The sequence below is a fragment of the Nematostella vectensis genome, chromosome 1, assembly GCF_932526225.1.
Source record: "Nematostella vectensis chromosome 1, jaNemVect1.1, whole genome shotgun sequence".
NCBI classification, from domain to species: Eukaryota; Metazoa; Cnidaria; class Anthozoa; order Actiniaria; family Edwardsiidae; genus Nematostella; species Nematostella vectensis.
Genome location: NC_064034.1, coordinates 8,474,102 through 8,499,923, shown reverse-complemented (window position 1 = coordinate 8,499,923; position 25,822 = coordinate 8,474,102). Strand labels below are relative to the sequence as shown.

The 25,822-nt window shown below is 38.1% G+C and overlaps 2 protein-coding genes across 3 annotated transcripts; both read left to right on the top strand.

The window, feature by feature from the left end:
* Positions 1-15: 15 nt before the first annotated feature.
* On the top strand, positions 16-25,789 carry LOC116603716 (the record flags this gene model as incomplete). The annotated part of the gene is made up of 46 exons (XM_048731924.1): positions 16-139; positions 204-320; positions 398-952; positions 1,241-1,354; positions 1,657-1,770; positions 1,871-1,984; positions 2,061-2,609; positions 2,706-2,822; positions 2,942-3,058; positions 3,142-3,690; positions 3,770-3,883; positions 3,962-4,081; positions 4,145-4,261; positions 4,335-4,889; positions 5,178-5,291; positions 5,594-5,707; positions 5,808-5,921; positions 5,998-6,546; positions 6,643-6,759; positions 6,879-6,995; positions 7,079-7,627; positions 7,707-7,820; positions 7,899-8,018; positions 8,083-8,199; positions 8,277-8,831; positions 9,120-9,233; positions 9,536-9,649; positions 9,750-9,863; positions 9,940-10,488; positions 10,585-10,701; positions 10,821-10,937; positions 11,021-11,569; positions 11,649-11,762; positions 11,842-11,961; positions 12,027-12,143; positions 12,220-12,774; positions 22,738-22,851; positions 23,154-23,267; positions 23,368-23,481; positions 23,558-24,106; positions 24,203-24,319; positions 24,439-24,555; positions 24,639-25,187; positions 25,267-25,380; positions 25,460-25,579; positions 25,647-25,789. Coding segments are annotated over 46 exons (10,587 nt in total), but the record flags the coding sequence as incomplete, so codon positions are not given.
* LOC116605201 lies at positions 12,988-22,452 on the top strand. Of its 2 annotated transcripts, XM_048724188.1 has the most exons (4): positions 12,988-13,247; positions 20,659-20,690; positions 20,790-20,824; positions 20,905-22,452. In XM_048724188.1, exons 1-4 carry the CDS (start codon positions 13,182-13,184, stop codon positions 21,930-21,932), a joined length of 1,161 nt encoding a protein of 386 aa, XP_048580145.1. In that variant the 5' UTR covers positions 12,988-13,181; the 3' UTR covers positions 21,933-22,452. The 2 variants fall into 2 exon arrangements, with proteins under 2 accessions (XP_048580145.1, XP_048580147.1); XM_048724190.1 differs by lacking the exon at positions 20,659-20,690 and having other exon boundaries at positions 13,186-13,247; positions 20,790-22,452.
* Positions 25,790-25,822: the final 33 nt, after the last annotated feature.

Genomic DNA, 25,822 nt, shown 5'->3' with positions numbered 1-25,822 from the left:
ATTTGTTTTCCCTTAACAGAAGTAGATCCATGCAACCCAACTCCATGTCAGAACGGAGGGACTTGTATTTTGACTTCTAACGGAACGGACTACTCGTGTACCTGTGCACCGAGTTTTACTGGAAAGAACTGTACAACTGGTAGGTTTTTATGTCTTGGTCCGTATGTAAGACCTATTGTTGATACCTTTTTTTTTCATATCAGACATCGATGAATGTTCCGACCCGAAATTATGCAAAAACGGTGGTTTGTGCCAGAATAAAGAAGGGGGATACACGTGCAATTGCACCTCCTCCTTCTCAGGAAAGAATTGCGAATTTGGTAAGACTGTTATTCAATCTACTTAAACCAGGTTGTATAGGCTTCTTATTTGTTTTTGTTTTTTTTCATCTGATTAGCTTGTAGCTACCAGAAAGTGAACCTCGCATTTGTCGTCGATGGATCAGCTAGTGTTGAATTACAGGGAGCTGGTAACTTCGGCAAGCTGAAAGAGTTTGTCAAGAGACTCGTTGGCTCATTCAAGATAAGCACCGACGATGCACACATTGCGCTAGTGATGTACTCAACAACCGCCAAGGCAGAGTTTACTTTAAACAAGTTCTCCAGCGTTTCAGATGTGCTTGCGGCGATAGATGCGTTGACATACCCATCAGGGTCTTCTTATACTGGCAAAGCGCTTGAGATGACCAAGACTGAGATCTTTGACAAAGCCCCAAGGAAAGATGCACTGAATACTGTGATTGTGATAACTGATGGTGAATCGCAAGACTCAGTGTCAAGTACAGCTAAAGTTTTACGCGATTCTGGTGTAACGGTTATAAGTGTCGGTGTGGGCTGCTGTTCGCCTAAGAAAACACTTGAAGAAATGGCGTCTAGTCCAGAATATGTGTTTACAAGTGCGTTTGATGATCTAGCTTTGATTGAAGAGAACATCAGGGAGAAGATATGTTTGGGTAAGTTCATAGGTCTTTCTTTGAGCCCTTACTAGTACCTTTTATCTCAAGATGTACCATGCTTTATGTTTTGATATTTCTTCTTCAAGGAAAATCTTGTCCAAATAGATTATGTTTAGTTTGATATCGTGAGGACATCACTAGAATTGTAAAGGAACAAGATGTTTAAAGTCGAGAATAAGTGGTTGATTTTTTAAGATGCAAGTGGTGGGTAATACAGCGCCCATTTATGTTTGTTGCCGGTATATATTACTCAGAAAATTATATCCACATTTTCTTTTCTTTCAGTTGTTGACAAGTGTGCTACCAATCCTTGCAAGAACAGTGGGACTTGTACTAGCGTCTACTCAGACTTCAATTGTACTTGTTCGAGTGGCTTTCAAGGGAAAGACTGCTCTCTTGGTAAGTGATGACAAAAGAAATGAGTTGGATTTTTCATTCAAATGTAAATTACAACTGTTAGAAGTTTAGAACGACATTTTGACCACTTTACCGACATTAGGATTATTTTGTTATTAAAACTCTATGCCACGGATAATATTAAATCACCTTTGAATGAATTTTATCACAGCCAGAATAGAAAACCAGGAAAAACTGAATGTTTAAGAGCCCAGAATATTAAAGAGTGAATTTTGAGTTTTCGTACAGAGATCACCCATTTTATCTCTCTTGTTGATTGCTACATTGATATTTTTAAACTGTAGATGTAGATGAATGTAAATCTTCACCATGCAACAAAAACCAGAACTGCATCAACTCGTTCGGATCATTCACCTGTGTCTGTAAAGACGGCTTCAAAGGAGACAACTGCGAAACAGGTAGTCTAGTTATAAAATGAAGATATTTGGCAATATACACACAAAACATCATTGATATCTCAGTGTACCCATGTTTGATTGTGTTATTTGTCAAACAAAGATATCGACGAGTGTCTAAACTTGCCTTGCAAACACGGAGGCACATGCAACAACAAAGGCGGGTCCTACTCCTGTGAATGCTCAACTGGTTATGTCGGCAAAAATTGTAAACAAAGTAAGTTCAGCTAATTTGTAATTTCTTATGTTGTAAACGAATTCTCACTCCTAATAATGATTGTTTTCTCATTAAGATTTCACCGATCCTACACTGGACGTTTTGTTTCTGTTGGATGGCGCAAGTGAGGTCGGAGCTGACACTTTCTTAAAATTCATTAACTTCACCAAAAAGTTTATCGAGCCATTCACGATTTCGGAAAACAAAACAAACGTTGCAGCGGGTGTGTTTGCCGATGTTGGCAAGATAGAGTTCCTGTTCACAGAGAATTACGATAAACCATCGGTGTTGGCTGCTCTAGATGGCATTGCTTATCCCAACAAGAATGCTAGAAATCTGTCTGACGCAATGATAAAGGCTAAGGATGAGGCATTCACGAAAGATCGTGATTCTGCACCGGATATTGTGGTCATTCTGACGGACAAAATAACAGAAAACGTGACGTTCCCCGCCAAAGCGCTGAAGGATGATGGAGTCAGAGTGTTTGTTATAGCTATAGGCGAAGACAAGAACGATCCATTACTGAGAGACATACCATCTGACCCGAAGGAAGATCACCTGTTTACTCCTTTAATTGAAGACCTTGAGCCGATGCTGCCAGAGATCCTTGGTGAAGTTCTTGCAGGTTAATACTTATAACGAGCTTGTGTTTTCTTGTATTTAAAAATCGGCATGGAGGATTTTATTCCGGTCTTTAATTATTTGGATTTCTCTTTTTCAGATATTGAACCTTGTACGAAAAATCCTTGTCAAAATGGAGGAACGTGCATCCCCTCCGGACCTAGTGTCTACACTTGTACTTGTACCCCTGGTGTAACCGGCGCTAATTGTGAAACCGGTAAAAAAAGATTTCTAGACAGTCAAAGTGGTGCTTTCATTTGTATATGTTTGGAAGCTGTTTATGGTCTGCCTCGTGTGATTTGTAGACACTGTATTTATTTGCCATTGGTTTTACAGATGTCGACGAATGCAGTAATTCCAGTCTGTGTGGAGCCGATAGAATGTGTGTCAACACTTATGGGAGCTTCCTTTGTCTTTGTACAGAAGATAAATACGGGCCACACTGCAATTACAGTGAGTAGCCTCCTTTCTCGTTTCGCAAGACCCAGCGTTAGTTTGCTTTTATCCTTTCGATTCTCATGACTTTTCTGTTTCAGCCTGCGAGTCTGGCATTGATTTGGTATTTGCTGTTGACGGATCTACTTTTGTTGGATCGAGCAATTTCCGCAAATCGTTGGAATACGCAAGAGCTGTGACTAGTTCCCTGAATATTTCTGAATCTGCAACTCACGTTGGTGTCACAGTCTATGGGAAGGTTGGACAAGCGGCGGTCTCCCTCAAGCAGTATTATGACAAAAGTAGTCTAACAAAAGCCATCTCCAACGTATCCTATCCTAACGGGTTTGCAAGACATCTTGGAGAGGGCTTGAATCGTTCGAAAACGCACCAGTTTGACGTGTCAGGCCGTTCTACTAAGCAAGTCCTGATAGTGTTGATTGGTGGGAAGTCAGATGACGATCCGACAGTTGCTGCCTACGAGCTCTTGAATTCTGGCACTGAAGTGTTTGTTCTAGGATTGGGAAGCACCAACTCCTTATCACAATTAAATCAAGTTGCATCTGACCCGGACAGTAAGCACGTTATTCTTAAGGAATACGAGGGTCTTGCCGCCTATGTAAGACAAACAAAGATGGAAGTTTGCCAGGGTAAGTGTTGACTACACTTTGGCTAAACGTATAACGATTAAGCAGTCGGCAGTTTTCATCAGGTACGTTTTGCTTGCAGTTGCGAATCAGTGTTCCAGTAATCCATGTCAGAACAATGCGGAGTGCAAACACGCTGGATCAACATTCACCTGCTCTTGCACGGCTGGATTTACAGGAGATCTATGTGACAAGGGTGAGTGTCAATAAATGGATAAAGTTTTACTGGCCAATCTTCTCGCGTATTAATCGATTTATTTGTTTCCCTTAACAGAGGTAGATCCATGCAACCCAACTCCATGTCAGAACGGAGGGACTTGTAGTTTGACTTCTAACGGAACGGACTACTCGTGTACCTGTGCACCGAGTTTTACTGGAAAGAACTGTACAACTGGTAGGTTTTTATGTCTTGGTCCGTATGTAAGACCTATTGTTGATACTTTTTTTTTTATTTCAGACATCGATGAATGTTCCGACCCGAAATTATGCAAAAACGGTGGTTTGTGCCAGAATAAAGAAGGGGGATACACGTGCAATTGCACCTCCTCCTTCTCAGGAAAGAATTGCGAATTTGGTAAGACTGTTATTCAATCTACTTAAACCAGGTTGTATAGGCTTCTTATTTGTTTTTTTTTTTATCTGATTAGCTTGTAGCTACCAGAAAGTGAACCTCGCATTTGTCGTCGATGGATCAGCTAGTGTTGAATTACAGGGAGCTGGTAACTTCGGCAAGCTGAAAGAGTTTGTCAAGAGACTCGTTGGCTCATTCAAGATAAGCACCGACGATGCACACATTGCGCTAGTGATGTACTCAACAACCGCCAAGGCAGAGTTTACTTTAAACAAGTTCTCCAGCGTTTCAGATGTGCTTGCGGCGATAGATGCGTTGACATACCCATCAGGGTCTTCTTATACTGGCAAAGCGCTTGAGATGACCAAGACTGAGATCTTTGACAAAGCCCCAAGGAAAGATGCACTGAATACTGTGATTGTGATAACTGATGGTGAATCGCAAGACTCAGTGTCAAGTACAGCTAAAGTTTTACGCGATTCTGGTGTAACGGTTATAAGTGTCGGTGTGGGCTGCTGTTCGCCTAAGAAAACACTTGAAGAAATGGCGTCTAGTCCAGAATATGTGTTTACAAGTGCGTTTGATGATCTAGCTTTGATTGAAGAGAACATCAGGGAGAAGATATGTTTGGGTAAGTTCATAGGTCTTTCTTTGAGCCCTTACTAGTACCTTTCATCTCAAGATGTACCATGCTTTATGTTTTGATATTTCTTCTTCAAGGAAAATCTTGTCCAAATAGATTATGTTTAGTTTGATATCGTGAGGACATCACTAGAATTGTAAAGGAACAAGATGTTTAAAGTCGAGAATAAGTGGTTGATTTTTTAAGATGCAAGTGGTGGGTAATACAGCGCCCATTTATGTTTGTTGCCGGTATATATTACTCAGAAAATTATATCCACATTTTCTTTTCTTTCAGTTGTTGACAAGTGTGCTACCAATCCTTGCAAGAACAGTGGGACTTGTACTAGCGTCTACTCAGACTTCAATTGTACTTGTTCGAGTGGCTTTCAAGGGAAAGACTGCTCTCTTGGTAAGTGATGACAAAAGAAATGAGTTGGATTTTTCATTCAAATGTAAATTACAACTGTTAGAAGTTTAGAACGACATTTTGACCACTTTACCGACATTAGGATTATTTTGTTATTAAAACTCTATGCCACGGATAATATTAAATCACCTTTGAATGAATTTTATCACAGCCAGAATAGAAAACCAGGAAAAACTGAATGTTTAAGAGCCCAGAATATTAAAGAGTGAATTTTGAGTTTTCGTACAGAGATCACCCATTTTATCTCTGTTGTTGATTGCTACATTGATATTTTTAAACTGTAGATGTAGATGAATGTAAATCTTCACCATGCAACAAAAACCAGAACTGCATCAACTCGTTCGGATCATTCACCTGTGTCTGTAAAGACGGCTTCAAAGGAGACAACTGCGAAACAGGTAGTCTAGTTATAAAATGAAGATATTTGGCAATATACACACAAAACATCATTGATATCTCAGTGTACCCATGTTTGATTGTGTTATTTGTCAAACAAAGATATCGACGAGTGTCTAAACTTGCCTTGCAAACACGGAGGCACATGCAACAACAAAGGCGGGTCCTACTCCTGTGAATGCTCAACTGGTTATGTCGGCAAAAATTGTAAACAAAGTAAGTTCAGCTAATTTGTAATTTCTTATGTTGTAAACGAATTCTCACTCCTAATAATGATTGTTTTCTCATTAAGATTTCACCGATCCTACACTGGACGTTTTGTTTCTGTTGGATGGCGCAAGTGAGGTCGGAGCTGACACTTTCTTAAAATTCATTAACTTCACCAAAAAGTTTATCGAGCCATTCACGATTTCGGAAAACAAAACAAACGTTGCAGCGGGTGTGTTTGCCGATGTTGGCAAGATAGAGTTCCTGTTCACAGAGAATTACGATAAACCATCGGTGTTGGCTGCTCTAGATGGCATTGCTTATCCCAACAAGAATGCTAGAAATCTGTCTGACGCAATGATAAAGGCTAAGGATGAGGCATTCACGAAAGATCGTGATTCTGCACCGGATATTGTGGTCATTCTGACGGACAAAATAACAGAAAACGTGACGTTCCCCGCCAAAGCGCTGAAGGATGATGGAGTCAGAGTGTTTGTTATAGCTATAGGCGAAGACAAGAACGATCCATTACTGAGAGACATACCATCTGACCCGAAGGAAGATCACCTGTTTACTCCTTTAATTGAAGACCTTGAGCCGATGCTGCCAGAGATCCTTGGTGAAGTTCTTGCAGGTTAATACTTATAACGAGCTTGTGTTTTCTTGTATTTAAAAATCGGAATGGAGGATTTTATTCCGGTCTTTAATTATTTGGATTTCTCTTTTTCAGATATTGAACCTTGTACGAAAAATCCTTGTCAAAATGGAGGAACGTGCATCCCCTCCGGACCTAGTGTCTACACTTGTACTTGTACCCCTGGTGTAACCGGCGCTAATTGTGAAACCGGTAAAAAAAGATTTCTAGACAGTCAAAGTGGTGCTTTCATTTGTATATGTTTGGAAGCTGTTTATGGTCTGCCTCGTGTGATTTGTAGACACTGTATTTATTTGCCATTGGTTTTACAGATGTCGACGAATGCAGTAATTCCAGTCTGTGTGGAGCCGATAGAATGTGTGTCAACACTTATGGGAGCTTCCTTTGTCTTTGTACAGAAGATAAATACGGGCCACACTGCAATTACAGTGAGTAGCCTCCTTTCTCGTTTCGCAAGACCCAGCGTTAGTTTGCTTTTATCCTTTCGATTCTCATGACTTTTCTGTTTCAGCCTGCGAGTCTGGCATTGATTTGGTATTTGCTGTTGACGGATCTACTTTTGTTGGATCGAGCAATTTCCGCAAATCGTTGGAATACGCAAGAGCTGTGACTAGTTCCCTGAATATTTCTGAATCTGCAACTCACGTTGGTGTCACAGTCTATGGGAAGGTTGGACAAGCGGCGGTCTCCCTCAAGCAGTATTATGACAAAAGTAGTCTGACAAAAGCCATCTCCAACGTATCCTATCCTAACGGGTTTGCAAGACATCTTGGAGAGGGCTTGAATCGTTCGAAAACGCACCAGTTTGACGTGTCAGGCCGTTCTACTAAGCAAGTCCTGATAGTGTTGATTGGTGGGAAGTCAGATGACGATCCAACAGTTGCTGCCTACGAGCTCTTGAATTCTGGCACTGAAGTGTTTGTTCTAGGATTGGGAAGCACCAACTCCTTGTCACAATTAAATCAAGTTGCATCTGACCCGGACAGTAAGCACGTTATTCTTAAGGAATACGAGGGTCTTGCCGCCTATGTAAGACAAACAAAGATGGAAGTTTGCCAGGGTAAGTGTTGACTACACTTTGGCTAAACGTATAACGATTAAGCAGTCGGCAGTTTTCATCAGGTACGTTTTGCTTGCAGTTGCGGATCAGTGTTCCAGTAATCCATGTCAGAACAATGCGGAGTGCAAAAACGCTGGATCAACATTCAACTGCTCTTGCACGGCTGGATTTACAGGAGATCTATGTGACAAGGGTGAGTGTCTATCAATGGATAAAGTTTTACTGGCCAATCTTCTCGCGTATTAATCGATTTATTTGTTTCCCTTAACAGAGGTAGATCCATGCAACCCAACTCCATGTCAGAACGGAGGGACTTGTAGTTTGACTTCTAACGGAACGGACTACTCGTGTACCTGTGCACCGAGTTTTACTGGAAAGAACTGTACAACTGGTAGGTTTTTATGTCTTGGTCCGTATGTAAGACCTATTGTTGATACCTTTTTTTTTCATATCAGACATCGATGAATGTTCCGACCCGAAATTATGCAAAAACGGTGGTTTGTGCCAGAATAAAGAAGGGGGATACACGTGCAATTGCACCTCCTCCTTCTCAGGAAAGAATTGCGAATTTGGTAAGACTGTTATTCAATCTACTTAAACCAGGTTGTATAGGCTTCTTATTTGTTTTTGTTTTTTTTCATCTGATTAGCTTGTAGCTACCAGAAAGTGAACCTCGCATTTGTCGTCGATGGATCAGCTAGTGTTGAATTACAGGGAGCTGGTAACTTCGGCAAGCTGAAAGAGTTTGTCAAGAGACTCGTTGGCTCATTCAAGATAAGCACCGACGATGCACACATTGCGCTAGTGATGTACTCAACAACCGCCAAGGCAGAGTTTACTTTAAACAAGTTCTCCAGCGTTTCAGATGTGCTTGCGGCGATAGATGCGTTGACATACCCATCAGGGTCTTCTTATACTGGCAAAGCGCTTGAGATGACCAAGACTGAGATCTTTGACAAAGCCCTAAGGAAAGATGCACTGAAGACTGTGATTGTGATAACTGATGGTGAATCGCAAGACTCAGTGTCAAGTACAGCTAAAGTTTTACGCGATTCTGGTGTAACGGTTATAAGTGTCGGTGTGGGCTGCTGTTCGCCTAAGAAAACACTTGAAGAAATGGCGTCTAGTCCAGAATATGTGTTTACAAGTGCGTTTGATGATCTAGCTTTGATTGAAGAGAACATCAGGGAGAAGATATGTTTGGGTAAGTTCATAGGTCTTTCTTTGAGTTCTTACTAGTACCTTTTATCTCAAAATGTACCATGCTTTATGTTTTGATATTTCTTCTTCAAGGAAATTCTTGTCCAAATAGATTATGTTTAGTTTGATATCGTGAGGACATCACTAGAATTGTAAAGGAACAAAATGTTTAAAGACGAGAATAAGTGGTTGATTTTTCAAGATGCAAGTGGTGGGTAATACAGCGCCCATTTATGTTTGTTGCCGGTATATATTACTCAGAAAATTATATCCACATTTTCTTTTCTTTCAGTTGTTGACAAGTGTGCTACCAATCCTTGCAAGAACAGTGGGACTTGTACTAGCGTCTACTCAGACTTCAATTGTACTTGTTCGAGTGGCTTTCAAGGGAAAGACTGCTCTCTTGGTAAGTGATGACAAAAGAAATGAATTGGATTTTTCATTCAAATGTAAATTACAACTGTTAGAAGTTTAGAACGACATTTTGACCACTTTACCGACATTAGGATTATTTTGTTATTAAAACTCTATGCCACGGATAATATTAAATCACCTTTGAATGAATTTTATCACAGCCAGAATAGAAAACCAGGAAAAACTAAATGTTTAAGAGCCCAGAATATTAAAGAGTGAATTTTGAGTTTTCGTACAGAGATCACCCATTTTATCTCTCTTGTTGATTGCTACATTGATATTTTTAAACTGTAGATGTAGATGAATGTAAATCGTCACCATGCAACAAAAACCAGAACTGCATCAACTCGTTCGGATCATTCACCTGTGTCTGTAAAGACGGCTTCAAAGGAGACAACTGCGAAACAGGTAGTCTAGTTATAAAATGAAGATATTTGGCAATATACACACAAAACATCATTGATATCTCAGTGTACCCATGTTTGATTGTGTTATTTGTCAAACAAAGATATCGACGAGTGTCTAAACTTGCCTTGCAAACACGGAAGCACATGCAACAACAAAGGCGGGTCCTACTCCTGTGAATGCTCAACTGGTTATGTCGGCAAAAATTGTAAACAAAGTAAGTTCAGCTAATTTGTAATTTCTTATGTTGTAAACGAATTCTCACTCCTGATAATGATTGTTTTCTCATTAAGATTTCACCGATCCTACACTGGACGTTTTGTTTCTGTTGGATGGCGCAAGTGAGGTCGGAGCTGACACTTTCTTAAAATTCATTAACTTCACCAAAAAGTTTATCGAGCCATTCACGATTTCGGAAAACAAAACAAACGTTGCAGCGGGTGTGTTTGCCGATGTTGGCAAGATAGAGTTCCTGTTCACAGAGAATTACGATAAACCATCGGTGTTGGCTGCTCTAGATGGCATTGCTTATCCCAACAAGAATGCGAGAAATCTGTCTGACGCAATGATAAAGGCTAAGGATGAGGCATTCACGAAAGATCGTGATTCTGCACCGGATATTGTGGTCATTCTGACGGACAAGATAACAGAAAACGTGACGTTCCCCGCCAAAGCGCTGAAGGATGATGGAGTCAGAGTGTTTGTTATAGCTATAGGCGAAGACAAGAACGATCCATTACTGAGAGACATACCATCTGACCCGAAGGAAGATCACCTGTTTACTCCTTTAATTGAAGACCTTGAGCCGATGCTGCCAGAGATCCTTGGTGAAGTTCTTGCAGGTTAATACTTATAACGAGCTTGTGTTTTCTTGTATTTAAAAATCGGAATGGAGGATTTTATTCCGGTCTTTAATTATTTGGATTTTTCTTTTTTAGATATTGAACCTTGTACGAAAAATCCTTGTCAAAATGGAGGAACGTGCATCCCCTCCGGACCTAGTGTCTACACTTGTACTTGTACCCCTGGTGTAACCGGCGCTAATTGTGAAACCGGTAAAAAAAGATTTCTAGACAGTCAAAGTGGTGCTTTCATTTGTATATGTTTGGAAGCTGTTTATGGTCTGCCTCGTGTGATTTGTAGACACTGTATTTATTTGCCATTGGTTTTACAGATGTCGACGAATGCAGTAATTCCAGTCTGTGTGGAGCCGATAGAATGTGTGTCAACACTTATGGGAGCTTCCTTTGTCTTTGTACAGAAGATAAATACGGGCCACACTGCAATTACAGTGAGTAGCCTCCTTTCTCGTTTCGCAAGACCCAGCGTTAGTTTGCTTTTATCCTTTCGATTCTCATGACTTTTCTGTTTCAGCCTGCAAGTCTGGCATTGATTTGGTATTTGCTGTTGACGGATCTACTTTTGTTGGATCGAGCAATTTCCGCAAATCGTTGGAATACGCAAGAGCTGTGACTAGTTCCCTTAATATTTCTGAATCTGCAACTCACGTTGGTGTCACAGTCTATGGGAAGGTTGGACAAGCGGCGGTCTCCCTCAAGCAGTACTATGACAAAATTAGTCTGACAAAAGCCATCTCCAACGTATCCTATCCTAACGGGTTTGCAAGACATCTTGGAGAGGGCTTGAATCGTTCGAAAACGCACCAGTTTGACGTGTCAGGCCGTTCTACTAAGCAAGTCCTGATAGTGTTGATTGGTGGGAAGTCAGATGACGATCCAACAGTTGCTGCCTACGAGCTCTTGAATTCTGGCACTGAAGTGTTTGTTCTAGGATTGGGAAGCACCAACTCCTTATCACAATTAAATCAAGTTGCATCTGACCCGGACAGTAAGCACGTTATTCTTAAGGAATACGAGGGTCTTGCCGCCTATGTAAGACAAACAAAGATGGAAGTTTGCCAGGGTAAGTGTTGACTACACTTTGGCTAAACGTATAACGATTAAGCAGTCCGCAGTTTTCATCAGGTACGTTTTGCTTGCAGTTGCGGATCAGTGTTCCAGTAATCCATGTCAGAACAATGCGGAGTGCAAAAACGCTGGATCAACATTCAACTGCTCTTGCACGGCTGGATTTACAGGAGATCTATGTGACAAGGGTGAGTGTCAATAAATGGATAAAGTTTTACTGGTCAATCTTCTTGCGTATTAATCAATTTATTTGTTTTCCCTTAACAGAAATAGATCCATGCAACCCAACTCCATGTCAGAACGGAGGGACTTGTAGTTTGACTTCTAACGGAACGGACTACTCGTGTACCTGTGCACCGAGTTTTACTGGAAAGAACTGTACAACTGGTAGGTTTTTATGTCTTGGTCCGTATGTAAGACCTATTGTTGATACCTTTTGTTTTTCATATCAGACATCGATGAATGTTCCGACCCGGAATTATGCAAAAACGGTGGTTTGTGCCAGAATAAAGAAGGGGGATACACGTGCAATTGCACCTCCTCCTTCTCAGGAAAGAATTGCGAATTTGGTAAGACTGTTATTCAATCTACTTAAACCAGGTTGCATACGCTTCTTATTTGTTTTTTGTTTTTACATCTGATTAGCTTGTAGCTACCAGAAAGTGAACCTCGCATTTGTCGTCGATGGATCAGCTAGTGTTGAATTACAGGGAGCTGGTAACTTCGGCAAGCTGAAAGAGTTTGTCAAGAGACTCGTTGGCTCATTCAAGATAAGCACCGACGATGCACACATTGCGCTAGTGATGTACTCAACAACCGCCAAGACAGAGTTTACTTTGAACAAGTTCTCCAGCGTTTCAGATGTGCTTGCGGCGATAGATGCGTTGACATACCCATCAGGGTCTTCTTATACTGGCAAAGCGCTTGAGATCACCAAGACTGAGATCTTTGACAAAGCCCCAAGGAAAGATGCACTGAATACTGTGATTGTGATAACTGATGGTGAATCGCAAGACTCAGTGTCAAGTACAGCTAAAGTTTTACGCGATTCTGGTGTAACGGTTATAAGTGTCGGTGTGGGCTGCTGTTCGCCTAAGAAAACACTTGAAGAAATGGCGTCTAGTCCAGAATATGTGTTTACAAGTGCGTTTGATGATCTAGCTTTGATTGAAGAGAACATCAGGGAGAAGATATGTTTGGGTAAGTTCATAGGTCTTTCTTTGAGCCCTTACTAGTACCTTTTATCTCAAAATGTACCATGCTTTATGTTTTGATATTTCTTCTTCAAGGAAATTCTTGTCCAAATAGATTATGTTTAGTTTGATATCGTGAGGACATCACTACAATTGTAAAGAAAAAAGATGTTTAAAGTCGAGAATAAGTGGTTGATTTTTGTGACGAAAGGCCTTATGGGGCCTCTCGTCCCTATGCCATCGGTTTGAGTGAGTGAAAGAAAGAGTTGTAAACAATAGAATTTCACTTGAAGCAGGCGTTCCTAGCGGTCATTCATCGAACACGTGATCGTCGTCGTAGATGTCGCTGGCGAAGAGGGATCGGATTGATTTCGGATTACGACGTTGTTTTGAATTATAGTCCAGGAGCAAAAAATGATTGGAGTCAAACATGTGCTTTCTCTTCGCACTTCTCGTTTGATTTCACGAGCTCTTGTGAAGGTGAGTTGATTTAATACTTCTTTTACAATGTATTCTATCCCTTTTGTGTTTAGTACTAGGCACAACCTTTTATGCATTTGTCATGTTGGTATTTCTAAAGAATATTTCAGATTTTGGGGTGCTTTATGTGGTTTGTTTGCCAACAAAAGCTCGATTGCATCGCTTGCCTTATTACACAAGACCAGTCCTTATGGCCGTATGGTGTCCTTCAATTCCCTTCGGGGAACCAATAAACCCAGAAATGGGGCTCAAAATCTCCTTCGGGAGAGCATAGAATTCCTTCGGGAAGCAAACAAACCCAGAAATGGGGCTCAAAATGTGCTTCGGCACACTGAATATTCCCTTCGGGGAACTAGTAATCACAGCAATGTGATCTTAACTGTGCTTCGGCACACTGAAAATTTCCTTCGGGAAACTAATAATCACAGCAATGTGACTGAAAGGCACTATAATGGCAAATATTGTGGAAACCAATTTGTGAACAAAAGTATTTTCGGGATACCTGTGTACATGTTGCTGTATTTGTCGGATAAAACAGGGCAAACAAATCACATTTTTAGCACTGTATATAATGATCGAAGTAATCTTGTTGACGAATTCACCTCAAAAACTAGTAATAACAGTATAACAAATGCATTTGAGAAAACTATGCCTAGTATTGAAAACAAACATGATAATAATAAACATGCATCTTGTCCATCTATCAAGATCTCCAAGTGTATAGAAAATCATAGACATTCTCGAATATGTTCAAAGCAACTAAATCACAAATGTAGAGATAGAGAACCATCTAGAATATCCCTAAAAAAAGTTATGAGATTGCTCAGATATAGAAAGTTAAGAAAAAGACACAAAAAGATGATTATTAAGGGCACACCTGTTTCATCTGTTTTTTACAGAATTGCTACAAACTATAACTATTGGAAATTGAAATACATTAACAGACTTAATAGTTTCTATAGCTCCTTTTTTAGAGCAACTTGTAAAACATCAGTGAGGTATAATGGATGTAAACAAACTCTTTTATTGTCTGGGGACATTGAATTGAATCCTGGTCCTGTAACTGATAATAATAATATTGAAGATATATGTTTATATAGTAATGGTGACTTTACGTTAAGATACCGAATGCTTCGACATGGTTTAACACCACTAGATGTTGGTGGAGGAGGTGATTGCTTTTTCAAATCAGTATCACATCAGCTATATGGTAATTCAAATAAACATGCAGAAATTAGAGCTTTAGGAGTGAGATATTTAAAGGACAATCCTGAACGATTTATTGAAAGTATCATAGATTCATCTTGGTCACAGTATTTAACTAATATGTCTCTACAAGAAACATGGGCCAATCATATTATAATACATGCTGTTGCTGATGCAATGAGTTTAAAGATTCATATTATAGAATCAGATTCAAATATTAGGGAAGTCACATTAGTTGAGCCAGCAAATACAATAATAAATAATATTAGAACAATATACATAGGACATATTGGTCAAGTGCACTACGTATCAACATGTTCTGTTTCACATCAACAAAGTTCGAACAATATTGACAGGGAAAATACAATTTCGAGTCGTCCAGAAAAAAGAAAGCAAGCAAGTACAAGCAAAAGTTCTAATTCAAATGAAACAAAAAAGCAAGACAGGGCTACCTACATTAGGCAATACATGAATGAATACAGGCAATCCAAACAAAATAATACTTCACCAGAAAAAAAATCAGAGAAATGAATACCAAAGAAATTATAGAGAAATGAATGCATCACCAGAAAAGAAATTAAAGTGTAATGAATACCTAAGAAAATATAGAGAAATTAATTCATCACTAGAAAAGAAATTAAAGTGTAATGAATACTCAAGAAAATATAGAGAAATGAATGCATCACCAGAAAAAAAATCAAAGAGAAATGAATACCAAAGAAAAAATAGAGAAATGAATGCATCACCGGAAAGGAAATCAAAGCGTAATGAATACCAAAAAAAATATAGAGCTAACTCATCCATTGAATTTGCAATAAAGCGGTACCATGAAATAGTAAACCAAGGCCCTCTGTATATTTGTATATGTTGTGATCAACTATGGTATAAACATAGTGTGAGTAGTACTACTAAGCTGAGACAATCAAATCCTGATGTTGTGAAATATCTATCAAATAAGATAAGTGTTGGTAACAAAGAATGGGTTTGTAGAACATGCTCTAATTATTTGCAAAAAAATAAAGTCCCACCATGTGCTGTAGCGAATGGTATGGCATTTCCAGATAAACCAGATTTCTTTGATCTCAATGAACTAGAATGTAGATTATTAGCTCCAAGAATTGCATTTCAAAAAATAATGCAGGCACCTAGGGGGAGACAGCTTAAGATACATGTAAATATTGTTAATGTACCTGCTGATGTAACTAATACAGTTAATATATTACCACGATTGCAAAATCAAACTGCTACAATTAAAGTTAATTTAAAGCGGATGCTGAAATATAAGAGTTCTGCACTGTCACTAAATGTAAGACCATATAAAGTACTTCAAGCAGCAAATTGGCTTATAACACATAGTAGTTTATATAGAGATGAAGGTATAGTACTGAATAATGACTGGATCAATCAATACAACAGAGCTGATAATGATGAAATTAATGAGAAGGTACAGTCAGATACAATAGATGAAACCGATGACAATGATATTGATTCTGAAGGGCTAGACCAAAATGAATCACATGAAGATGAAGCAGAAACAATTGCTGGTGTTACTGATACTATGTTTACAGCAACTGACTTTTTAGAAGATAATGAAAGGCAAAACATATTAGATATTGCTCCAGGTGAAGAGAATAGACCATTAAGTGTTTTTAGAGACAAATATTGTGAAGAGTTAGCATACCCTGGAATATTTCTTGGACAACCACGAATTGACAATAAACAAAGATTAGTCAATATTAACTATAGTGATATATGTAAATCAGAGTTGAGACGGTCTGACAGACGAGCTGCAGTGTGCATTGAAAATATATTTTACAAAACAAAAAAGTTGCAAATGAAAATTCTCTTAGGAAAATCACATATAGCTCTGAGAAAATGTAAGGGAAACAACAAAAATATTACTGCTGGACAACTTAAACAGCAAGGATCAATAGACAGATTGATTCGTCATGATGATGGATACAAATTTTTAAATGCATTGAGAGGTTCACCTCCATACTTTGAAAAAGCTAAAAAAGATCTGTTTGCAATGATTAGGCAGTTAGGTCCTGCTACATTATTTTGTAGTTTCTCATCAGCTGAATCACAATGGATGCACCTATTTAGAATACTTGGTCAGCTTGTAGACAATAAGGAATAGACTGATGAACAAATAGACAATTTTAATTGGGATGACAGGTGTCGCTTAATTCAGAGTGACCCTGTGACATGTGCAAGACACTTTGATTATCAAGTTAATCAATTTTTAACAAACTTCTTGTTCAGTTCTGCTCAACCTTTAGGTAAAATATCTGACTGGTTTTACCGTGTAGAATATCAGCAAAGAGGGTCTCCTCATATACATATGCTGATGTGGCTTGAAGATGCACCACAATTTCAAATAGATAGTGATGAAGATGTCACATCATTTATTGATAAGATAATAACTTGCCAAAAGCCAGTAGACAATGCTGATTTACTAGTCTTGGTTAATAGACAGGTACATAGACATTCGCATACATGCCGTAAAAATACAAGTAGCAAATGTAGATTTAACTATCCACAGCCACCAATGAAGCAAACTATGATAATATATCCTCTAGATGAGGATACACCCGAAAAGGAAATAAAAATATATAGAGATAATTGGAAGGCAATTCAAGTGTATCTAGATGAAAGCAAAGAAGGTGAAGATATTACATTTGACCAGTTACTCGTGGACCTTAATATCACTAAACAAAACTATTTACTTGCTGTAAGTTCATCGATTAACACACCTACTGTGTTTCTGAAAAGAAATCCCAATGAATTACGCATAAATCATTGCAACCCTGATTGTCTCTCTGCATGGGGAGCTAACATGGATATACAGTTTGTCTTAGATGTCTATGCATGTGCTGTGTACATAGTGAATTATATATCAAAAGGCCAGAAAGGCATGAGTGAACTTTTAAGAGAGGCATGTACTGAAGCTAGGCAAGGTAATAAAACAATAAAACAACAAGTAAGGGATATTGGAAGTAAGTTCCTCAATAATGTTGAGATAAGTGCACAAGAAGCAGTGTACATTGTGTTACAGCTTCCAATGAGAAAATCATCTAGACAGATAATATTTATAAATACATCACCACCTAATGAAAGAGTTGACCTATTAAAACCAATGGATAATATTAATGAAATGGATGATGACTCTGAGGAAATCTATACCAGTGGTTTACTCAAAAGATATTCAAAGCGCCCTCTAAAACTAGGAAATATCACACTTGCAGACTGGGCAGCATGGTATGATTGTGCTGGAAAGCCTTATGTAAAACAAACTAATCAAGTTGATGTTGATGGTCTTCCGTTAGAGAATTTTGTTGATGATAATCTAAATGATGATGATGATACAGAAGCTCAGAAAACACCACGTAGCAAAACTAAAAAACGAGCAAAGGCTAGGATAATTAGAAGTGTGTGGTTTAATAAGGAAGCTGAGCCGGAAAAACATTATCGTGAACTTCTAATGCTATTTACTCCATGGCGAAATGAAGAAACTGATATTCTTGGTACATTTTCATCTTATGAAGAACGCTATATGTTACTTGCCAATGTCATCAATGAACAAATGAAACAATATGCAGTTTGCAATGAGGACTTAAATGAAATACAACAAGACATGAATAGATTAGAGGATAGATTTGATGAGATAGCACCTTGTACTCAAAATCTTGAACAACAAGACCTAGCTGAAGGTGATCAAGACTTACATCCTGACTTCACTGGAAACTATAATCTGTCAGATGATTTAGGAATACCATCAGTTGATAATACTGAAACACTTATTATGAATGAACTGCCAGATGATGAATATAGATGTATGGTACAGACGTTGAATAAAGAGCAAAAAGAATTTTTCTATCATGTACTACATTTAATAAAAACTTCTGGTGAGGCATTTTACTGCTTTCTAAGTGGTGGTGCAGGTGTGGGTAAATCACATGTCACTAAAGCCTTATACCAAGCTGCTTTGAAATATTATAACACCAGACCTGGCGTTAATTTTGCTGAAACAAAAATACTTATGTTAGCACCCACAGGGAAAGCAGCATATAATATAAAGGGCAATACCATTCATAGTGCTTTAGCAGTACCAGCCTGTCAGTCATTAAAGAACTATAAGAAACTTAATTCAAGTAGGCTTAATACATTAAGATGTCAAATAGGTGGACTTAAGTTGATATTTGTAGATGAAATATCTATGGTTGGTAATACTATGTTTAATGTCCAATTCAATAATACACTTAAAGACATCAAAGGCAGCTCGCTACCATTTGGCGGTGTTAGTATTGTTGCTATAGGAGATTTGTTTCAATTACAACCTGTAATGGATGGTTATATATTTAAAGACATGGATAATGATGAATATGGTGTTCTTGCACCTAATGTATGGCAAGAACTTTTCAAAATGTTTGAACTTAAAGAAATCATGCGACAGAGGGAAAGCAAAGACTTTGCTGAATTATTGAATAGATTAAGAGAGGGAAATCATACTAAAGAGGATATAATCAAATTAAAGGAAAGAATTCTTAACCACACTAGTGCTCAGTATCCCAAAGATGCACCTCATTTATTTATTCAAAATGCTAAAGTCAATGACTTCAACTATAAAGCTCATAATGCTCTTCAGGGTCCAAAATACTCTATTAAAGCACATGACACTGTCATTGGAACAGATTCGGAAGAACTTAGAGACAAAATATTAAAGCAAATACCTAAAGATCCTAGAAAAACAAAACAACTGCATTCTGTTTTGCATTTGGCAATTGGTGAAAGAACAGAGATATCACTAAACACTAGAAATGATGATGGTATGACCAATGGTGCTGGTAGTGTCATAAAATTTATGCAAATACATAAAACAGACAAACCATCAGGTATTATATGGGTACAGTTTGATCATGCTGATGTTGGTCAAAAAACCAGGCATGATAATAGACAGCTATATGTCAATGATATTGAACCAACATGGACACCAATCAAACCTATTAGCACTCAATTTGCTGTAGGTAGAACAAGATCTGTACACGTGATGAGAAAACAATTTCCACTTAGACCTGCTGCTGCTAAAACAATACATAGATCACAGGGTGATACTGAAAGTAGAATTGTAGTAAATTTTGAAACCAAAAGAGCCATTCCTCATATACATTATGTAGGATTAAGTAGAGTAACAACTATAGATGGTCTATATATAACTGACTTATGTGAAAGCAAAATAGCTGTTAATACTGACGTCCAAACTGAAATGCATCGATTGAGAACTGAAGGAAAACTGTCACTTTCTGTTAGTCCCATATATGAAGCACCTCAAGCTAGTATTAAAATCTGTTTTCTCAATGCAAGATCATTGCACAAGCATATAGATGACATACGTCATGACTTAAATTACTCAAGCACTGATGTAAATATTTTTTCAGAAACAAGATTTTTTCAGCATGAAAATGATGATTCATATCTATTAGATGATAAAAACTATACATTGTTCAGAAATGATGGTACACCAAGACAAAATGTAAGGCCATATGGAGGTACAGCAGTGTATAGCCAGCTTGACTATTACTCAGGATATCCATTTTGTAGTAATATACATGGTGTAGAAATAACTATTTTGAGGTTTATGATCATACCTCATATTACAATAGTGGGAGTATACAGCTCACCAACAGTATCAATAACAGAATTATGTAATGCTATGAAAGAGACACTAGACTCTCTACCAACACAAATTAACATTTTTATTGGTGATTTCAATGTGAACTGGTTCAGTGAATCACGCCGTGCATCACTTTATAACTTTTTTATAACACAAAATTGTTATAGACAGCTAGTTTCATGTAGTACAACAGACAGTAAAACCTGTATTGACCACATCTACACTAATTTACCTGAAGTGCAAACAAGCTTTCAGATTTTGGAGACATATTTTTCTGATCATAAAGCCATTTGTGTATTGATAAACAGCTTCATTAACTAAAGGCAAAAATTGATAATGGAGTCTATAAATACAGTGCATACAATTTACATTACACACTAGTTTATTTAACATTAGCACATACTGATTATGTTCTTATAAGACTACCGGTATTCTGAATAATTAGGTACTTATTATAAATATTATGTATTAGAAACACAGTTAAATACACTCAATAGTGCAATTGTTTAGATACACTTTATTTCATTACAGAATACCAACATGAGCACTCCTACAACAAACCCGTAAGTACTTGTATCTTAATTTCATTTCTATTTTTCGTTTCCATCTTATCTTTGTACTCTTTGCTAATATTATTACATAACATCTCCTTTTAATTGCAGACAACAACAACTCAACAAAGCTGACGACTCACCAGGTAAGATATATATTTCTTTGTTGTGTAAAGCATAATAAACAATGTGTTTGCAATGACTAAAATAAGTTCTATTCTTTCAGATGTTCAACTAGAGGGTTTTGTTCATAGCCTAAGTCCTGTTAAGCATGCGAAAAAAAAAAACAGAAAACCATACTTTGACTGTCTTGTCCAAACTGGAGAAGATGAAAAGGTCCGTGCCGTGTGCTATGACCCACAGCTAAGAAAAAATCTCCTTGAACCATACCAAAATAAATCACCAATAAAAATCACAGCCACCAAAAGAATGGCTAGCACCAGTACCTCTGAAGAGTTCAGAATGACGAAAAAATCAAAGATAACATCAGCAGCGCCAGAATTCTCATATAACTCCCAAGTTGTCTCATCTATTGTGATGGTGCAAGAAGCGTTATCAGCGCCAGAATACAAGGCAGTTGACATTGTTGCTAAGGTGGTAACAAAGAATCACGAAAATCAATTGATCATTAAACAAGGTCAACAGCTAAAGAAATCAGACTGTATCATTGGTGATGAGCATAGCACAATAAAACTCACTCTCTGGGAAGACCTCATTGACAGAGTAGAATGTGGGAAAACGTACACATTTAAGAATGTTAGAATCAGAGTATTTGATAACGTTAAATATCTATCTACAAATACTTCAACATCAATTGAACCAGCTGATCGACAAATCCATGACATAAACTTAACATCTGAGCAATTTGCTGAAAATATTATCGAGGGACGGTTTATCGGTGCCAATGTGAAAGCAGCAAACTCTTGTGTTGTATGCAACACCACGCTAAATCAAGATGATAGTGAAGATGACATGATAACATGTCCCCTGCCAACTTGCCAAACAACTATGCTCTTTTCAGAATGCCAAACAAAACTGGTTTGCAACTTAACTGTCAAGAAAACTGATGGCAAAATGCAGATGTACACATGCTTTAATGATGGCCTGCAAAGTTTTCTCATCTCCATCAACAAAGGCGACACTAGAATAGATGACTTATCACCTAAAGAACTGAACAAGCTTTTCTTAACTGCTGGAACTAAGCAACTTATTGTGGATAATTCAACCTCTGTCATTCATCAGGTTCTCTTTTAGACCTCAAAACACGTCGAAGGTATAAACACTACAGAAAAACATTTATTTGCATATTTTGAGTTTTTGTTGAACTACAGGCATAATGTCTGATATTCTCTGCTTTTCTTGTATAATACAGAGAAATTCATTCAAAAAAGTTAAATTTAGAGTTCGTTTAGTTGTAAAACTGGAACCAGCATTATTGTTCTTGTTCATATTGTATCTAGATGACTGTGTACAATGGTCTTGCTGATATTCAACTCATATTGATCATATTGTATAAGCCAAAATCTAGTTATTGGTCAACCAAGACCATCCATGATATATTGTTTCTAATCAACAAACATTTCACAATTATATTACAAAATAGAGTGAAAGTACAGACAAATATTATTTTAAAGGGATTTTATTGAATATATTTTTATATAAGATGTTACTGTTCATATTATAACTATATCAATATTTTTGAAAAGCCACAAAAATTGTATTCACGTTATATATTTATATTGAAGTGGAAATAAAATGTTTATATTTTGCAAAATTGAACATTTTTAAGGTGTTTAGCCACACAACCTAATTTTTCACATCTTTCTGTTTCTTATGCTTACACTGTAAATTCTAACTTCTTCAGAAACAATTCACTATGCTAAGACCTACACTAAAGTCTCTACTCTTTACGTTTCTTATGCATTATACCTTGAGTCACATGCAGTCTTTGACTGCCTATTTTTTTAAGATGCAAGTGGTGGGTAATACAGCGCCCATTTATTTTTGTTGCCGGTATATATTACTCAGAAAATTATATCCACATTTTCTTTTCTTTCAGTTGTTGACAAGTGTGCTACCAATCCTTGCAAGAACAGTGGGACTTGTACTAGCGTCTACTCAGACTTCAATTGTACTTGTTCGAGTGGCTTTCAAGGGAAAGACTGCTCTCTTGGTAAGTGATGACAAAAGAAATGAGTTGGATTTTTCATTCAAATGTAAATTACAATTGTTAGAAGTTTAGAACGACATTTTGACCACTTTACCGACATTAGGATTATTTTGTTATTAAAACTCAATGCCACGGATAATATTAAATCACCTTTGAATGAATTTTATCACAGCCAGAATAGAAAACCAGGAAAAACTAAATGTTTAAGAGCCCAGAATATTAAAGAGTGAATTTTGAGTTTTCGTACAGAGATCACCCATTTTATCTCTCTTGTTGATTGCTACATTGATATTTTTAAACTGTAGATGTAGATAAATGTAAATCTTCACCATGCAACAAAAACCAGAACTGCATCAACTCGTTCGGATCATTCACCTGTGTCTGTAAAGACGGCTTCAAAGGAGACAACTGCGAAACAGGTAGTCTAGTTATAAAATGAAGATATTTGGCAATATACACACAAAACATCATTGATATCTCAGTGTAACCATGTTTGATTGTGTTATTTGTCAAACAAAGGTATCGACGAGTGTCTAAACTTGCCTTGCAAACACGGAGGCACATGCAACAACAAAGGCGGGTCCTACTCCTGTGAATGCTCAACTGGTTATGTCGGCAAAAACTGTAAACAAAGTAAGTTCAGCTAATTTGTAATTTCTTATGTTGTAAACGAATTCTCACTCCTAATAATGATTGTTTTCTCATTAAGATTTCACCGATCCTACACTGGACGTTTTGTTTCTGTTGGATGGCGCAAGTGAGGTCGGAGCTGATACTTTCTTAAAATTCATTAACTTCACCAAAAAGTTTATCGAGCCATTCACGATTTCGGAAAACAAAACAAACGTTGCAGCGGGTGTGTTTGCCGATGTTGGCAATATAGAGTTCCTGTTCACAGAGAATTACGATAAACCATCGGTGTTGGCTGCTCTAGATGGCATTGCTTATCCCAACAAGAATGCTAGAAATCTGTCTGATGCACTGATAAAGGCTAAGGATGAGGCATTCACGAAAGATCGTGATTCTGCACCGGATATTGTGGTCATTCTGACGGACAAAATAACAGAAAACGTGACGTTCCACGCCAAAGCGCTAAAGGATGATGGAGTCAGAGTGTTTGTTATAGCTATAGGCGAAGACAAGAACGATCCATTACTAAGAGACGTACCATCTGACTCGAAGGAAGATCACCTGTTTACTCCTTTAATTGAAGACCTTGAGCCGATGCTGCCAGAGATCCTTGGTGAAGTTCTTGCAGGTCAATACTTATAACGAGCTTGTGTTTTTTTGTATTTAAAAATCGGAATGGAGGATTTTATTCCGGTCTTTAATTGTTTGGATTTCTCTTTTTCAGATATTGAACCTTGTACGAAAAATCCTTGTCAAAATGGAGGAACGTGCATCCCCTCCGGACCTAGTGTCTACACTTGTACTTGTACCCCTGGTGTAACCGGCGCTAATTGTGAAACCGGTAAAAAAAGATTTCTAGACAGTCAAAGTGGTGCTTTCATTTGTATATGTTTGGAAGCTCTTTATGGTCTGCCTAGTGTGATTTGTAGACACTGTATTTATTTGCCATTGGTTTTATAGATGTCGACGAATGCAGTAATTCCAGTCTGTGTGGAGCCGATAGAATGTGTGTCAACACTTATGGGAGCTTCCTTTGTCTTTGTACAGAAGATAAATACGGGCCACACTGCAATTACAGTGAGTAGCCTCCTTTCTCGTTTCGCAAGACCCAGCGTTAGTTTGCTTTTATCCTTTCGATTCTCATGACTTTTCTGTTTCAGCCTGCAAGTCTGGTATTGATTTGGTATTTGCTGTTGACGGATCTACTTTTGTTGGATCAAGCAATTTTCGCAAATCGTTGGAATACGCAAGAGCTGTGACTAGTTCCCTTAATATTTCTGAATCTGCAACTCACGTTGGTGTCACAGTCTATGGGAAGGTTGGACAAGCGGCGGTCTCCCTCAAGCAGTACTATGACAAAATTAGTCTGACAAAAGCCATCTCCAACGTATCCTATCCTAACGGGTTTGCAAGACATCTTGGAGAGGGCTTGAATCGTTCGAAAACGCACCAGTTTGACGTGTCAGGCCGTTCTACTAAGCAAGTCCTGATAGTGTTGATTGGTGGGAAGTCAGATGACGATCCAACAGTTGCTGCCTACGAGCTCTTGAATTCTGGCACTGAAGTGTTTGTTCTAGGATTGGGAAGCACCAACTCCTTATCACAATTAAATCAAGTTGCATCTGACCCGGACAGTAAGCACGTTATTCTTAAGGAATACGAGGGTCTTGCCGCCTATGTAAGACAAACAAAGATGGAAGTTTGCAAGGGTAAGTGTTGACTACACTTTGGCTAAACGTATAACGATTAAGCAGTCGGCAGTTTTCATCAGGTACGTTTTGCTTGCAGTTGCGGATCAGTGTTCCAGTAATCCATGTCAGAACAATGCGGAGTGCAAAACCGCTGGATCAACATTCACCTGCTCTTGCACGGCTGGATTTACAGGAGATCTATGTGACAAGGGTGAGTGTCAATAAATGGATAAAGTTTTACTGGTCAATCTTCTCGCTTATTAATCAATTTATTTGTTTTCCCTTAACAGAAGTAGATCCATGCAGCCCAACCCCATGTCAGAACGGAGGGACTTGTAGTTTGACTTCTAACGGAACGGACTACTCGTGTACCTGTGCACCGAGTTTTACTGGAAAGAACTGTACAACTGGTAGGTTTTTATGTCTCTTGGTCCGTATGTAAGACCTATTGTTGATACCTTTTGTTTTTCATATCAGACATCGATGAATGTTCCGACCCGGAATTATGCAAAAACGGTGGTTTGTGCCAGAATAAAGAAGGGGGATACACGTGCAATTGCACCTCCTCCTTCTCAGGAAAGAATTGCGAACTTGGTAAGACTGTTATTCAATCTACTTAAACCAGGTTGCATAGGCTTCTTATTTGTTTTTTG

What these genes read in the sequence shown, in the direction of transcription:
- LOC116605201 (XM_048724188.1), top strand. Translation starts at nt 13,182, where the DNA reads ATGATTGGAGTCAAACATGTGCTTTCTCTTCGCACTTCTCGTTTGATT. An exon ending in TTTCACGAGCTCTTGTGAAG is followed by an intron (nt 13,248 to 20,658) that starts GTGAGTTGATTT and finishes ATTTCATTACAG; the next exon opens with AATACCAACATGAGCACTCC. An exon ending in CAAAGCTGACGACTCACCAG is followed by an intron (nt 20,825 to 20,904) that starts GTAAGATATATA and finishes CTATTCTTTCAG; the next exon opens with ATGTTCAACTAGAGGGTTTT.